Source organism: Micropterus salmoides, unplaced genomic scaffold (assembly GCF_014851395.1).
Source record: "Micropterus salmoides isolate LMB-PRFRI ecotype aquatic unplaced genomic scaffold, ASM1485139v1 Ms_hic_scaffold_3671, whole genome shotgun sequence".
NCBI classification, from domain to species: domain Eukaryota; kingdom Metazoa; phylum Chordata; class Actinopteri; order Centrarchiformes; family Centrarchidae; genus Micropterus; species Micropterus salmoides.
In genome coordinates, this window is record NW_024043008.1 from 1,581 (window position 1) to 15,946 (window position 14,366).

The following is a 14,366-nucleotide window of genomic DNA, read 5'->3' on the forward strand; positions in this document are numbered from 1 at the left end:
AGACGTCCTCCTTACTTCCTGTCAGTTACTATGAAAGTTCGTCTCCGTATCTGTGCATGGTAACTGCGCTGTGGTCACATATTACTTGCAGGTCCGAGGCAGAGACTGAAGCACAGACTTGCTTCACGTCCGTCCACCTCACTACTTTCTGCATTGATTCTGAACATTAAATCACGACTTCTGACCAATCTGGACGTCATTTCTAGGGTCGGGGCGTCGGACTGCTTACAAACACAAACATGCTTTCGTATGTATTGCGCTTTACTTGTCTGTAATGTAAGTGCTGTGTGTTTATGTATGCCATGGTATGGTGGTGATTTTTACTGCTGCAGCCAAGCAGTAAAACAAAATGAAGTGAAACTGGAGGAAAACAGTTTCTCGTCGGATCTTTAACACTGTGTCAGTTTGCATTGTTAACTTGCTAAAACCGTCCTGTCGTGCTTCGGCTGTTAGTACCAAATAAAAGCGGTCTGTCAAATTATTCCAGCACTTTCCAACATAAAGACAGTCCCAGCCGAGCGAGACTGTGGGAAACAGTTAGAGACTGACTCTTCACATCAAAGTGACTTCAGCTGTTCTGCTGCTGCAGTGTTCCTTCATCTTTCCATCAGCTTTTATTGTATTTTCGTGTCTTAATAAAATGATTTTATGGCATGGGTTTCATTTTCAGGCCTCGTCTACAAACCAGATCTCTCTCTCGGGACAATAACGCTTTGAGCTAAATTGAAGTTGAAGTGCCAGCTTGTAACTCTCTCAGAGTTCCCAGGCCTGTTTATTTATAATGAGAGAGCAGATAAGCAGTCCAATCTGACAGTCAAATGTTCCCATCTCAAAATACCAGAATGCCAGTGAGACTGTGCCGCTGCTCGGCTTTCACAGACGGCTTTCTGACATGTTGAAGGAAACCTCCAGTGTCCCGAGAGCCGTGACACGGACCCAAACAAGAAGCCTGCCCTGGACGCGAATCAGACCCGCATCGAGCCTCCAGTTCAAGCTCATAAAGTTCTGCATCATACTAATACTGAATTTACAAACTTACTGCAACTGCAGGAGTCGCGCTGATGAGAGGTGAATGTCAAGGAACAAGAACATAAGTTAGATAGATGAAGTGTCACAATGAAAGAAGACAAAGAGAGTACTTCAGCGGCTTGTAATCTGTCCTCCTATCAGCTGTCGGGCTGACACCTGCATTACAGCTGGTGAACACAAAGGACATGCATCATAGACGCTTTCTGCAAACTGCACCACCGTGTTCAGAGGTGTGCTCTGCACCTGTGACCACACCCACCCGTGATGTCACAGTGACCTGACCACACCCTGCTGCTGCTGAAGGACCTGTTTAATAATAACTTCAATCGGTACGGTGCCACAGCTCTCTGCAGGAAAAGTCTTTTGCGTGTGCGGTTCAAAAAGAGACGAACAGGGAGTGTTCGGAGAGTCTGAGGAGTCGTTCAGGGACGGTCACCAAGGTTGGGATGGTTTCTGCTCTCTCTAATTCTCCGTCCTCCCCCTCTGTTTGAACTCGCCTGTATTTAGCGAGGCCACCGCTCGCTGCCTTCCTGATTCCTCCCAGAGGGACGACACAGCGGGAGGCTGGCAGAGAGGCGGGCGACACAGTGATGTCTCACTCTGACCGTTTTCTCTGTGCACCACAAACGTCTCTCGCTTTATCTGAATGATGGCTGATTTATGTCAGGTTTAAAACTAATAATGTAAGATCGCTTTTAGTGTAGCTATATTTACACTCACTCATTACATCAACTGAATATTTGGGAACCACTTTCTAATGAGGCACCCTTGACAAAGGTTGCTTAACTAACAGTTTATAAATCATTCACTAATTTGTTATAGATCAGTTATAGGGAAACTAATTGGAACAACTTTTGGGTTGCCAGGTTGTGAAACATTGAATTATTTGACCAATTCCCAAGAAAGTGAGAACGAACGTTTTCTTAATGAACAGAAACAAACAGAAAAGATAAACACAGAAGGTTTTTCACAACCTGGCAACCCAAAACTTATGATTGGCTTCTAACTGATCCAAATGAAATTACAGACGATACACAAAACAACTACTTACAACTTATTAAACGATCAAGGGCGCCTCGTTAGAGCAAATATTTTAATGAATCGATGCTACTTTTTCCAAATCAGTGAGGTAGATCTCTGTTTGTTGATCTGAACGGCTCAATCCACCAAAACAGCTCTGAGTTTTAATGAGGCTTACAAGCATAAACACCAGGAAACACGGGCTCGTTAGCTCATAAAAAGATAGCCGCTGCTAATCGTGCATTTATTTCTCAAACGACACCACTGGGGCGGCTGTGGCTCAGGAGGAAGAGCGGGTTGCCTGTTAATCGGAAGGCCGGCGGTTCAATCCCTAGGCAAGATACTGGACCCTGAATTCCCCCTGGTGGCTGTTCCACCAGTGTGTGAAATTGTGTGATTGGTTAATAGGATGTAGTGTAAAAGCAAAGTCCTGTGACTTCATGAGAAATAACAGTTTTTAGTTTTAGGTAACAAACGGAGTCTGAGTTTCATTTTAGCATCCAACGCTCTATTTTTCTTACTGTCAACAAATTTCACGTGCAGACCCAAACATGTCAGCACCGTCTGTCAGCACCGTCTGACTTCCTGTCTGAGGTTCTCAGCTCTCAGCCCATTGGTTCCTCCTGAAGATGTAAATCTTTAAAAAACAAACTCACAAATATATAGTTTCGTGTTTAGACAGGCTCAGAGTCAAAATAAACTCCAGCGGGTGTGTTCATGGTGGTGAAGGAACATGTCAGCCTGTGAGGCTCTCCGACGGGTTTGAACGGTTCCTGGACAACAGAGGAGCTCTATGCTCAGAGGAAGAGGAGACGTCACACACAAGACCTGTTAGGAGAAACAGTCGCTGCAGGTTTGAGTCTGAACATGAAGAGAAACATAGAAGAGCACCTTATCCTTAATTGTGAGATCAGATTTTTTCTCAGTCGGTTTGTGTGTTTGGTCTGCACACAATCTGTAGCTGTTTACTATCGAGTGATTCATCTCCCCAGACATAGAGCATCTTTGGCGGCCGGTCACACATCAAAGCAGAGCCAAACGATGTGGTGGGACGAGGACTAAAACCAGCCGGGATTCAAACCAGCAGCGTTCCCACTACACGGACACGGACGTTAGCACGCTATAAACACGCTAAAGCCACGTCCCGAGGAAGTGATGGAAAGGGAGGGAAAGTCAGAGCAGACGAGCGAGTGAAGAGGAGGGAGAAAGTTAAACTTGGAAAAAGATGGAGAGAAAACGAACAGACAAGAAGAAAATGTGAGTTAATGCCAAAAGAAAGATGAGAGAAGAAGAGAAGAGTGTGAGGAAGAGAAAGCAAACGGGCAGTGGAAACATGCTAATTACAGTTTATTTCCATGACAGACAGACGGTTCTGTCTGTCTTTGTCTTCCTGTGAGCTTCACCGTTTCCTCTCATTTGTCGGAGCTCAGTGAAGCGGGCCGAGCTCGTCGCAGGTTGCTGGTTTGAATCCCCAGACGGGCCCGGCCACCAGAATAGATCCAACAATGAGCGGTTTATTCTGGCTGCCAGAGGAGGCAAGGGTAGCCCGGCGGGTTAGAGAGCGGCAGATCGGAGGAGGGGAATGAAAATGCAGTGTGGAATGTCGCTAATGATGTGTTCAATTAAGTTCAATTAGCCTAATTGTCCTCTGTGTGCAGGGAGAGACGGAGAGAAGAGGGGAAGATAAACAGGGACGGAGGAGAGGAATTTAAACAGGCTGATGATAGAATGATATTGTGTCAGAGCTGCTAAACGGAGGTTGACACTTCGTCTCCGCCAAGAATCCAGTCATCCCTCTGTTCCCCTACTTGCCATCTCCGCCGCCCAAAATAATTACAGAGGTCCCTGAACGCATCAGTTATTCCTAACAAAGCACAGGGCCGGCGGGGTGCAAAGTATTCTCACGGCGGGCTGTTTTGTATCTTAGAAGAACAACACGGTTTCATCAGTTCCTATGAAAGTGGCAGGGCCTCTTTTACTTTAAAGTGGCAGCGACACCTCGGCAGCCGAGCAGTTTGGGTTTTACAGGACATTAAAGGGTTCAGTGAGCTTAAGATGAACTTGTTTGTATGACACGCCGAGACTACAAAGCAAAAGTTTTAGAACAGCAAGTACTCAGCAAAACATTTGTTCAAGTCAAAACGCCCTCTAGCGGCTGTAGGGAGCAAAGGAGGAAGTCAGGTGACGTTAATAGGGCGCCTCAAAGATCACGGGTCAGGGATGGGTCATTTCCATCAGTCACTGCTGATTTATTTTAACCCAAGTAGTTATTTAAACCCTTCTCTAACCCTAACCAAGTGGTTTCAGTGCTTAAACCTCCAGCCTAGAGGTGTCGGGTCAGACGATGCAACAGAACTTCAGAAATACTTTATGGATCCTTCTGTAAAAAAAAAAGTTTAAATTACGTATCGACCAAAAATCACAGACGTGAGATATAAAAAAGAAAGTTAAAAAGCAACTGCAACAGGCTGCATGCGCGTTGGCACATGCGCACTAGTGATTTGTCTTGTCTGGTCACCTGGCTGGTTTCATGATCTGTTAGATCACTCTAGATCACCGATGTGGATAAACTTCAAATGCAATTTATACTACAATGTTTTATGCCCACTAAGCCAACGCTTCCTGGCACTGAAACTGGTCTCAGAGTTAATCTGAAAGAGCCTCGAGCAGCGTTTGCAGGCTGCATACAGCCTCCAACAAGCATGTGTGCAGCCTGAGACACGCCCACTGTTGTGCTCCACATTTATTTTAAGCGTGGTGACGAAGGCAAAAAGAACAGGAATGTTTCTGAGCCCAGATTTTACATAATTCGAGACTTCGGGAACTCTAATTGGCTGGCAGCAGATTATATCCACCTGGAGGAACTCTTTAAACGACATTACATTTAGAGAAAGCTGCTCCTCTCGGCCGCTCTGTAAAGATCCAGTTCATAAAAATCTTTTCCATCTGCTGCTCCAGACTCTCGCCTACAGAAACTCAAACTGCACCAACAGAAAATCCAGAGGAGGAAGGAGAGGACGTCACAGTCCCGCCCACACTGTCTGACGGACAGGTGAGCTCTCACATAGAGCAATCAATTCATTTCAGATCCATTAGCGCTCCGCAGAGGCAGCATTTTGAAATGATTCATGCCTCTAATTGACAGAAGGTCACAAGAGTTTAACTAAAATGCTGTCATTTAAAAATCTTCACCTTTTCCACTGGACTAACTCATGCAGACGTAATATACCCTTTAGATTACTGCTAGATTCCAAAGCACACCATATTAATACAAGGAATTAGTTTTTCTGCAAATCAAACACAGAAAAAAGTGTGAATTTCTTGTATTTGAAGTTTTTCTACTCAGCTGACGACTCTAAGATCTCAAATATCATAACATGCGTAAGGTTGATTAAAAAAAATAAAGTTGACTGACTGTGATGGATTATGTCTCTGCAGCACGTCTCGACCCTCTGCGAGCTGCTTATCATAGAAGAGACTTGAAAGTCTAAAAACTGATCAGCAGGAACGGAGATTCCAGCCAAACTGGAGTTGATGAATAAAACACAGCAGGCAAGAAATACCAAGAACTGGAGATACAAGGTTTTCACATGACAACTGCATGATTTTACAGCCGCGTCGGAACACAGGAAACCTCACAAGTGCGAGAGTGGCGTGACCCGTCAGTGACCTGGATTTAAAAGGTGTTTAAAACACAGAGCCAGTCCAGCTGGAGGTCTGCAGGGGGTCAAAGGTGAGCAGACAGAGAAAGACCACCTGACGTCAGCCTGCGCAGGTCGAGTCCAGGTCCAGGACGGACCGGACGGCTTCCCAGAGTCCAACAGGTCTGACTGTGTGAGACGGGTTTTCTCACAGAAGTACTTCTTCATTTCCCCCTCCCTTCCTCCCTCTCTCTCGGACTCGCTCTTTGTCGCTACCGTCTGTCAGAAAAGTGTTCCAGCACTCTGAACTGCTTTTAAACACACACAAAACACACACACACAAACGCACGAGTCCCCTCTGACTTTAAGTAGATAATGGGCTATTATTTGAAAACAGCAGGAGGCGATTACAGAGGCTGGTGTGTGTGGATATCTGACGGGTTCGGCTGAGTGAGTACGCAGGTGGAATTAAGCAGGTGGACACACACACATAAAGGTTTTCTCTCCACACGCTGCTGCTGCAGAAGGACAAAACGATGCTCTCACACACAAACACACACACTAAGCTGTGCGCACTCACCAGCCTCGGCGAAGGTGATGATCTCCGTCGTCTCCTGCGCGTCGCCGCTGTCTGCCACACGAGCCGCCACTGCTCCTCCCCCTCCTTCTCCCCGGCCTCCCCGCCCTCGCGTCTCCTCCTCCCCCTCGATCTGCACGCTGCCGTCCTCTGCCACTCGCCCCACGTGGAGCTTGCGCAGGGCGTTGAGGAGCGCGGCGCGTGGCACGGGCCGGGTGATGTTGGGCCGGGCCTGGAGGTGCAGCATGTTGAGGATGTGCCTCTTCACCGCCTCCACCACGTCCTGCTGAGCCTCCTCCTCCCGGTCGTGTCCCGCCACGTCGTCCGCGTCCCCTTCGTTTCTCCTCATCCTGGCCAGGGCGCAGGAGGGGCAGTGGGAGCTGGAGGCGACGTCCGGCAGCGGCTGGTGGTGAGGGTGGACGGTCAGTGACAGAGGTCTGGACGCCGGGTCTGAGGAGGAGCCGCAGCTCTGGACCAGGAGCAGGACGGTCCAGCTCAGCAGAGGTAAGACAGACATGGTGGCAGGAGTTGCCTGATTGGCTGCTGGGTCAGATTTAGTGATGCTGCCGGATGCAGAATCAAAGACGGAGACAGTAAAGATGAAGAAAAGTCAACTTTTGGTTTGTGTTTGAACAAAAATTCAGTCCTGGTTGAAGAAAGAAAAGTGTTTCTTCTGTTTGAAATTCACCTTCCTCTGCCTTCTCTCTTTCTTATTGTCTTTGTCTTTCTCCTCTCTCTCTCTCTCTCTCTCTGTGTGTCTCGTTCTCTCCTCAGAAGTTTGGAAGCTGCAAAGTTCAGCTCAGCTCACAGTCCACCTGCGAAAAAACGGAGGGGAAAAAAAAAGCTGTAAAGAAACGAGAGGGAGACGAGGACAAAAAAAGAGAGAAAAAGAAAAAACACAACGCCGAGAGAGAAAATGAGTAATCCTTATCTTTTTTGTCAGGGACAGATGGCTGGAAAATGTGGAGGCGTCACAAGAAAGAAAGAAAGAAGAAAACAAAACAAGAAGAAGAAGAAAAAACTCTCGGATGTGATGAATGGATGATGGAAAAGCGGAGAAGGAAAACTCTGGCGTGCAGGAGGATCCTTGTTCCCGGGGTGAAGCCGCTGCAGAGTGTGTGTTCAGAGTGTGTGTGTGTGTTAAAGAGGCAGTTTGACTAAGTTATCCCAGACGAAGGAGTTCCTCCCTCTCTCTTTTTTTTACCTCTTTTCCTCTCTCTCTCTCTCTCTGTGTTGAATGCCTTCCCTCGCTCACCAGTTGAATGGTTTTACCGGAGTGGGCTGGACTCTCTCTCTCTCTCTCTCTCGCACTGGCAGCCTCCTACCATAATTATACCTCCCTCCCTCCTCCCTCATCCCTCTCTCTCCTCCCATCTCGCTTTGTGACTCATAACTTTTGCCTCCTTCTCTTTCTTTATTTATTTCTTCCCTCCCTCTGTTTGGCTGTTAATGGAGCAAAGCTGGGATTCCTTTAGCCCTCCCTCCCCCTCGGCGGTGAATGAGTTACGTGTTGAAGGGAAAATTCTTGGATGACTTGGATTTAGCCTGTGACTCTCCTGTCCATCTGTCTGACTACCTATCAGTCAGTCAGTCTGTCTGACAGTCTGGATTTGTGTAGTCTGGTTGCCGTTCAGCTCCTGTCAACATGACATCATGGTTCATGACTGTGCGGTCTCGCCATGTTGCATTGTGAGTAGGGGATTCCTGCACAGGTCGCCGATTCAGATAACAGCTATCTCTTGTTTTCGTCTTTGTTTTCTTTGTTTTGCTGACCTTGTTCAGCTCTTTATCTTTGTGATAAACATTTTTGAGCTTTGGGCGTTCATTCTCTCTCAATAGAGAACCCACATGAAACCAGAACGTCCAGGTTCTCTTCCAGAAGTAAGATGACCTTTGTAACAAACGATAATTACAAAAAACAGTATGTTGTTCTGACTTGGTTCATACACACAATCTACTATTATTGTAAAATTAACGGCCTTTAACAAACACCATGTCCCTCAAGCCCTGGACCTAAACACTCAATAAAAGGACAGACACGGCTGAATGTGGAAATGTTTTTCAGCAGCAGAGCTTTCAGCTGAAAAAGAAAGCGTCGGTGAGTGTTGTGAATATGAACGAAACCAAGTTGCATTGTCTCACTGGGAAATTCAGCTGGGAGTGTCTGCGCTCACAAAGTATTTGTTGTTTACGGTTTTGATTTCTAATAGCAGGTGGAAGTCTTGACTGTCCTGCAGTCCCAGGTGCTGACAGGACACACCAGGACAAGAACCTCCCGAATCAATTGAGAAGCATAACTTTGTTTAGGTGATCTTCTCTGTCATCATCAGAGCCCTGTTATCCTCCTGAAATTGCTCATCCACTCCCTCAAGCTTCTTCAGAAATAATTCATCATGCCACTTAATTTCCCATCAGCCCACTCATTCCAAACATGGTCTGTTTCCCAACAAGGCTCTAAGGGGTTTTATGTGGATCCCTGAGGAGCTTCTGATGAATTCTCCAATGAATCCAAGTTCAAGAGGGAGTTCTGATGGGTTCTCGCAGTCCTGAAAATCTAAAGGGAAATTTTAGAACAGACGGAATTTAAAAGAGGTTCTAAAGGTGGTCAAATGAACAAGAACTGATGAAGGGATTAAATGGGATTTAAGGGATCTGGAAAAGATGAGTTTAAGTTTCTCAGGAATTCCAAATGGTCTAAAGGTTCTAATAGGATCTAAAAGGGCTCAAAGGAGACTTTTAAGGGGTTCTAGGGGTCTTTTATGTTTTGGGGGTCTAGGGGTCTTCTAAATGGGAACATGAGTGGTTCTGCATAGGGTGTCAAGACAGTCTAATGGGTTTTTAATGTTGTTTTAAAGGGGCTGTTGAAGGAATGTTGCAGGTTTTAAGAAGGTTCTAATGTTTTGATCAGGAAACAAAAGTGATTTCTGATCGGATGTTAAGAGGATCGAACAGGCCTAAGGGCGTTCTGAGGGATTCCGTATGGTTTGGGGTGGTTCTGTTATTTCTTAAATTGGGACCTAAATGGTTCTACATGAGAATATATTTGGTTCTAAGAGGGTTCTAAAGGTTTTATAATGTTTTGAGGGGATTCTGTGGGTTTCAAAGGGGACGTTTTTCAAAGGAAAATCTGATACTTTAACATTGTTGTTAAATTCTGGACTAGTTGTTGGTACTTCAAGAAGCCATCCTCCCTCTCTCTCTCTCACACTCTCTCATTACTTCATACCGCTGTTCAACCCCGCAACATGTGGTCCGTTAACGTAGAGAACCCAGTCAGATCTGACTGTAGAGGAAGCGGCTAAGTTACACTCACAAAGCTTCATGCTTTAATGTCTGGGATTCTCCCTCTGCTGTTATGACATCATCACTGCAGGGGAAGTAGCGTGTGTGCTTGTGTGACTCGTCTGATTGTCTACAACTACAGACCTCCATCTCATGCCGGCGTGAGCTCACCGCTCACTGAGTTGCCTTATAAAGGCGTTGCAGTGTGTATTATGAAATTAACTTGTCTGCACCGGTGGCTTCTTTTAATAACTCCCAACATGTGAGTCATGAACCTGCCGTAATGCCGGCAGCAGCACCGATGCACGTCGTTTTTAAAGTCGCCTCTGGGGCTGAAAAACTGCATCCAAAATACAGTCAGAACGGCTGGAAAAGTACAAGGGAGCACTTGGTTTAAATGAACCTCTTCAACCCTGCCAGGTCCGTCATTATGTCCTTATGTTGTTCAAACCCACAGAACTTTATTTAAAGTTTTAGTGGAGATCCCAAAGTTTCCAAAGATACCAAACATGTCAGGCTGAATTTTGGGGGAATGTGTAGAAAAGGATGCAGCAGACACGTAGAATATACCATCTGATGGGATAATGCAGCCACATGTTTGAGTATTTCACTCAGTGGAAACATCATAAAGCTTTAACAACATGATACACATGTTTTTGTTTTAACTTCAATTTTAGTTTGAAGTTGAGTTAAACTTGGTGGAAATATAAAACTCTTATAAATACACATAACCATCCAAACGCAACATTTACTTTACGAAGAAGAGGCACAACGTAAGACTCTCAGGGGCAGTTTGGAGTTGGTACTGTCGGAGGACGTGTAAAACATTGTTTTTGTCCCACCTTAAAAAACATTTAAGGGGAAATCCGACTGTGGGAAGTCGAAGCAAAGAGTCAGGGTGTCCAGGGAGGGAAATCAAACACGCCTGAACCTGTTAAAATATGTACAAACTGCCTTCACATGTGTGTTTTGTTTATTTTGTCGAGTGCTTCTTCAAATGCTTCAGCTCCCACCCTGCTTTGCTTGTTTGACGGGTTTATCCTTCAGTGACTCGTTAACTGACTTTGATAATTCATTTGTAATTCTTGATCAGTTCACAGCGGTGCTTTCAGAGGGACGGTCAGGTGTGATGAACAGGTAAACAGACGCTGTTGACAGCTGCAGTGTTCAGGTCTGTCACTGAGCTGAATGCAGATTGAACTGCTCCATCTAGTGGACGTCAACTGTAATCTGTGTGACCTCAAAGTACCTCCACACACTCTTTCTTTCATTCCCTTCGTCCATCTTTCTCCATGTCTTTAGATTTATTTACTGTTGTTTACTAATTCTTTCTTTCTTTCTGTTTGTTCTCCTTCATTCTGTATCTACCTTTTTTCTCTCTTTGGGTCACTATTAAAGATGAGATAGAGTGAAATATAAAACTTTAGGTCACTATCTTCCTCCCTTCCATCTTTCTATCTTTCTAAATGTGCTTTGTTGGAGACACCCCATTACTTTCTTTCTTTCGTTTGTTGTGGGAGGTGAGTGATGCCTTCCTCCTCCTCTTCCTCTTCTCTCTGCAGCTTTATGAAACAGTGTGGAGGTGCAGACTAATTTACTGCACTGCTGCACCACACACACAATGTCTACCTAAGAGTGTGTGTGTGTGATGGATAGCGTTGCTCTGACCTCTCACAGTGGGAGAAGTGAAACTGCTACAGGGCATCGCTCTTTCTCAGGGGAGGAGGAGATCTTTACTGATCTCTGAGAGACGGTAAAACATCAGGGATGGCTGAAAAGCAGATAAAAGGTGAACAGAGAGAAGGACAGAAGAAGAGTTGCAGCCAATCAGATCGCACTGAAGTGATATAAATCTAATCTGGTGTGTGGAAATCTGGAAACATCTTCATGGATCAGTGTGGATTCAAATGTATTAACAATGCATTCCTGCACACAAACAAACACAGACCTTTTCACGGACATGTCGTGTGTGGCGTGCACATGTAAGGGTGTGTCTGTTATGTGTGTGTGTGTGTGTGTAGGCGGGTATCTTAAACCCCATCACAGGAAAACTTCAGCAGCAGTTTCAGTGATGTGGTTGCGATGCTCACTTACCAATCAGACAAGGAGAAGGTGACGATGGGTAGGTTTTAAAGGTCACAGAGCTGCGGAGACGTGGAAACAGGTTTAGTCCAGTTCACACACTGAACTCGACACAGAACTGAACCCTGAACCATGTTCACACCTTTCCTTCCTGACTCAGGAACAATGTGTGTGAAAAGCACTTTAGTTTCCATGGAACAAATGAGAATGTTGAGTCCAAAATTAAGTAATGATACTCGACTCAACCTGACTCAGCTGGACTCAACCTGACTCGACTCAAACTGACTCAACTTGCCCTGGCTGGGTTTGACCTGACTCAGCTCAACGCCGCCTGACTCGACTCAACCTGACTTAACTTGGCTGGAGCAGGCTGGACTAAACTTGACTTGGCTGGACTTAAACCGACCTGGCTGGACTCAATCTGACCCGACTCAAACTGACACCACTTGACTTGGCTGGACTCGATCTGACTCGACTCGACACTGCCTGACTCGCCCTGCGTGTCTGAACAACAGTAAGCCTTAGAGGAACGAGCTGCTTCCTTTCTGTGACAGAGAAGAGGAAACTATAAAGGAATCGATCAATAATGTGGACAAAAAAAACAAGTAATCACTCTAGGTAGTTAAAGTTAGGAGTGACTCACAGCTACTAGAACATCCACTTTTATTTTAAAAGCAGAAAATGGAAGGAAACATGAATGTTTTTATAAACTGAAAACACAAAGAGGCTCAAGATGGATGAAGATGAGTGAACATAAACACACACAGGGAGCTCGAGGCTCGGGTTTTAAATGTCCTACATCCTCGTCCTCAGTGCTTCGTGTGTGTTTACAGTATCCGGACATTTTCCAGACTCGGACCTGTGACACCTCAAAGGCTCTGAGGTGATTCAGGGCAGCTTCCAACACACACAGAGATATAAAACACATGACGGCATGTAGAACAAAAACTGTGTGAATAAAGACCCCCGACACTCTCACTGCTGGAACAACGTCTGACTCAAGTATGTATATACTCGCCTGCACACACTCAGCTCTCTCTCTCTCTCTCTTTGTGTTTCTCTGTGTCTCTCGTCCAAAATTCCCCTGTGGTTCCTGGCAGTGTCACTGTGTCAGACTCCAACTATTTGGCAGCAACCCAACATCACGACCCCCTCAATCTGAAAGAAGTCGTAGGTGTTTAAATGATCATACTGGTGATCATGTCTCAGTCTCTGCACGTGGATTTCCGTCCTCCCTGGCAGCCATGAGTTTCACTTCATTTGTATGAAAATCTGCTTACAAAAATGAAACTTTCAGCAGGTACTTGATAAAATTATCTCACCTGAATTTGCGTAGAATAGCTTCTTCGGAGCTTTCGATCTTATGACAGATTCTTCATCAGTGGATGGATGCTGCGGTCATGGAATGATCAATCTAAACACTTTAAGAAATTTGTCCATGTTGGCTAAACCTCCATCATTGACCTTGGAAACAGTAGTTGACAAAACAATCTCACCCCAAGGTCCATTTAGTAGCTGTTCTGGAGCTTTTCAATCTTATCACATGATCTGTCCTGCAGAGAGAAAATCTATCGTATGTTTTATTCCTAGTTATATAATCATTACGTGTTAATACAGTGAAACACTTCCTGTTGGTATATCAAGGACGCTTGAGTATCTAAGATTTGAGAGTCAGCTGCTGAACACCAAAATCTTTAGTTCCCAAAATAATCTAAATCACAAATGAAGCCTGTCATGTTTTGGCGGGAAGACTTGTCAATGTGTGCGTCGTCAGTAGGAGCCACTGGTGGGAGGCCATCTGCAGTCTGATCACCTGTTTTCCCATTTTAAGGGAAGTGCCTGGGTAGCTTTCTGTTGATAATGTATTCACTCTGATCTCGTACGATACATCCGTACTGTGTTGTGGTGGTGAAATCAACTGTAAATCCCAACCAACGCTCGAGGTATTGATGATGGGACATTTACCTCTTGCCTCAGGTATAAATCCAGCTTTAGAGGGCAGAGCGTTTGCTCCAGCACCGGTTAATGGTTGAGACTGTCCTCCCCAGAAAAATGTCAATATAGGCTGTTTGTTCTGCACGTTAATATGACTCATATTTATGTTAGTTGTGTCAGCGACCTCCGGTGGCCGTACAATGGCAGTGAAGCAGGAAGTCGAGTGACTTATTATAAGTAGGGAAGAAGTCCAAATATAGAAGTAGGCTGGGGTAGTCAGATAGGTCAAATCCCGGACTTTCACTCAAAAGAACGGCGTTTGAGTCCCATGTTAAACTATGTAAGTTGAGATATTTAGAGTTTTAAGTTATATAGCACTACTCACTTTCCAAACCACAACGTTTCCTAAACGTAACCAAGAGGTTTTGGTGCCTAAACTTAACCAAGTGGTTTTGGTGCCTAAACCTAAACCTAACCAAGAGGTTTTGGTGCCTAAACCTAACCAAGTGTTTTTGGTGCCTATGCCTAAACCTAACCAAGAGGTTTTGGTGCCTAAACCTAACCAAGTGTTTTTGGTGCCTATGCCTAAACCTAACCAAGAGGTTTTGGTGCCTAAACTTAACCAAGTGGTTTTTGTGCCTATGCCTAAACCTAACCAAGAGGTTTTGGTGCCTAAACTTAACCAAGTGGTTTTGGTGCCTATGCCTAAACCTAACCAAGTGTTTTTGGTGCCTATGCCTAAACCTAAACCAGGTGGTTTTGGTGCCTATGCCTAAACCTAACCAAGTGGTTTTGGTGCC

The 14,366-nt window shown here is 45.2% G+C and overlaps 1 protein-coding gene across 1 annotated transcript; it reads right to left on the reverse strand.

Annotated features, from left to right (window-relative positions):
- Nucleotides 1–6,270: 6,270 nt before the first annotated feature.
- On the reverse strand, nucleotides 6,271–7,840 carry LOC119884785 (inhibin beta A chain-like; the record flags this gene model as incomplete). Its single annotated transcript, XM_038695101.1, has 2 exons — nucleotides 6,956–7,840; nucleotides 6,271–6,830 (listed from the first exon to the last, which is right to left on the reverse strand). A coding segment is annotated over exon 2 (514 nt), but the record flags the coding sequence as incomplete, so codon positions are not given.
- Nucleotides 7,841–14,366: the final 6,526 nt, after the last annotated feature.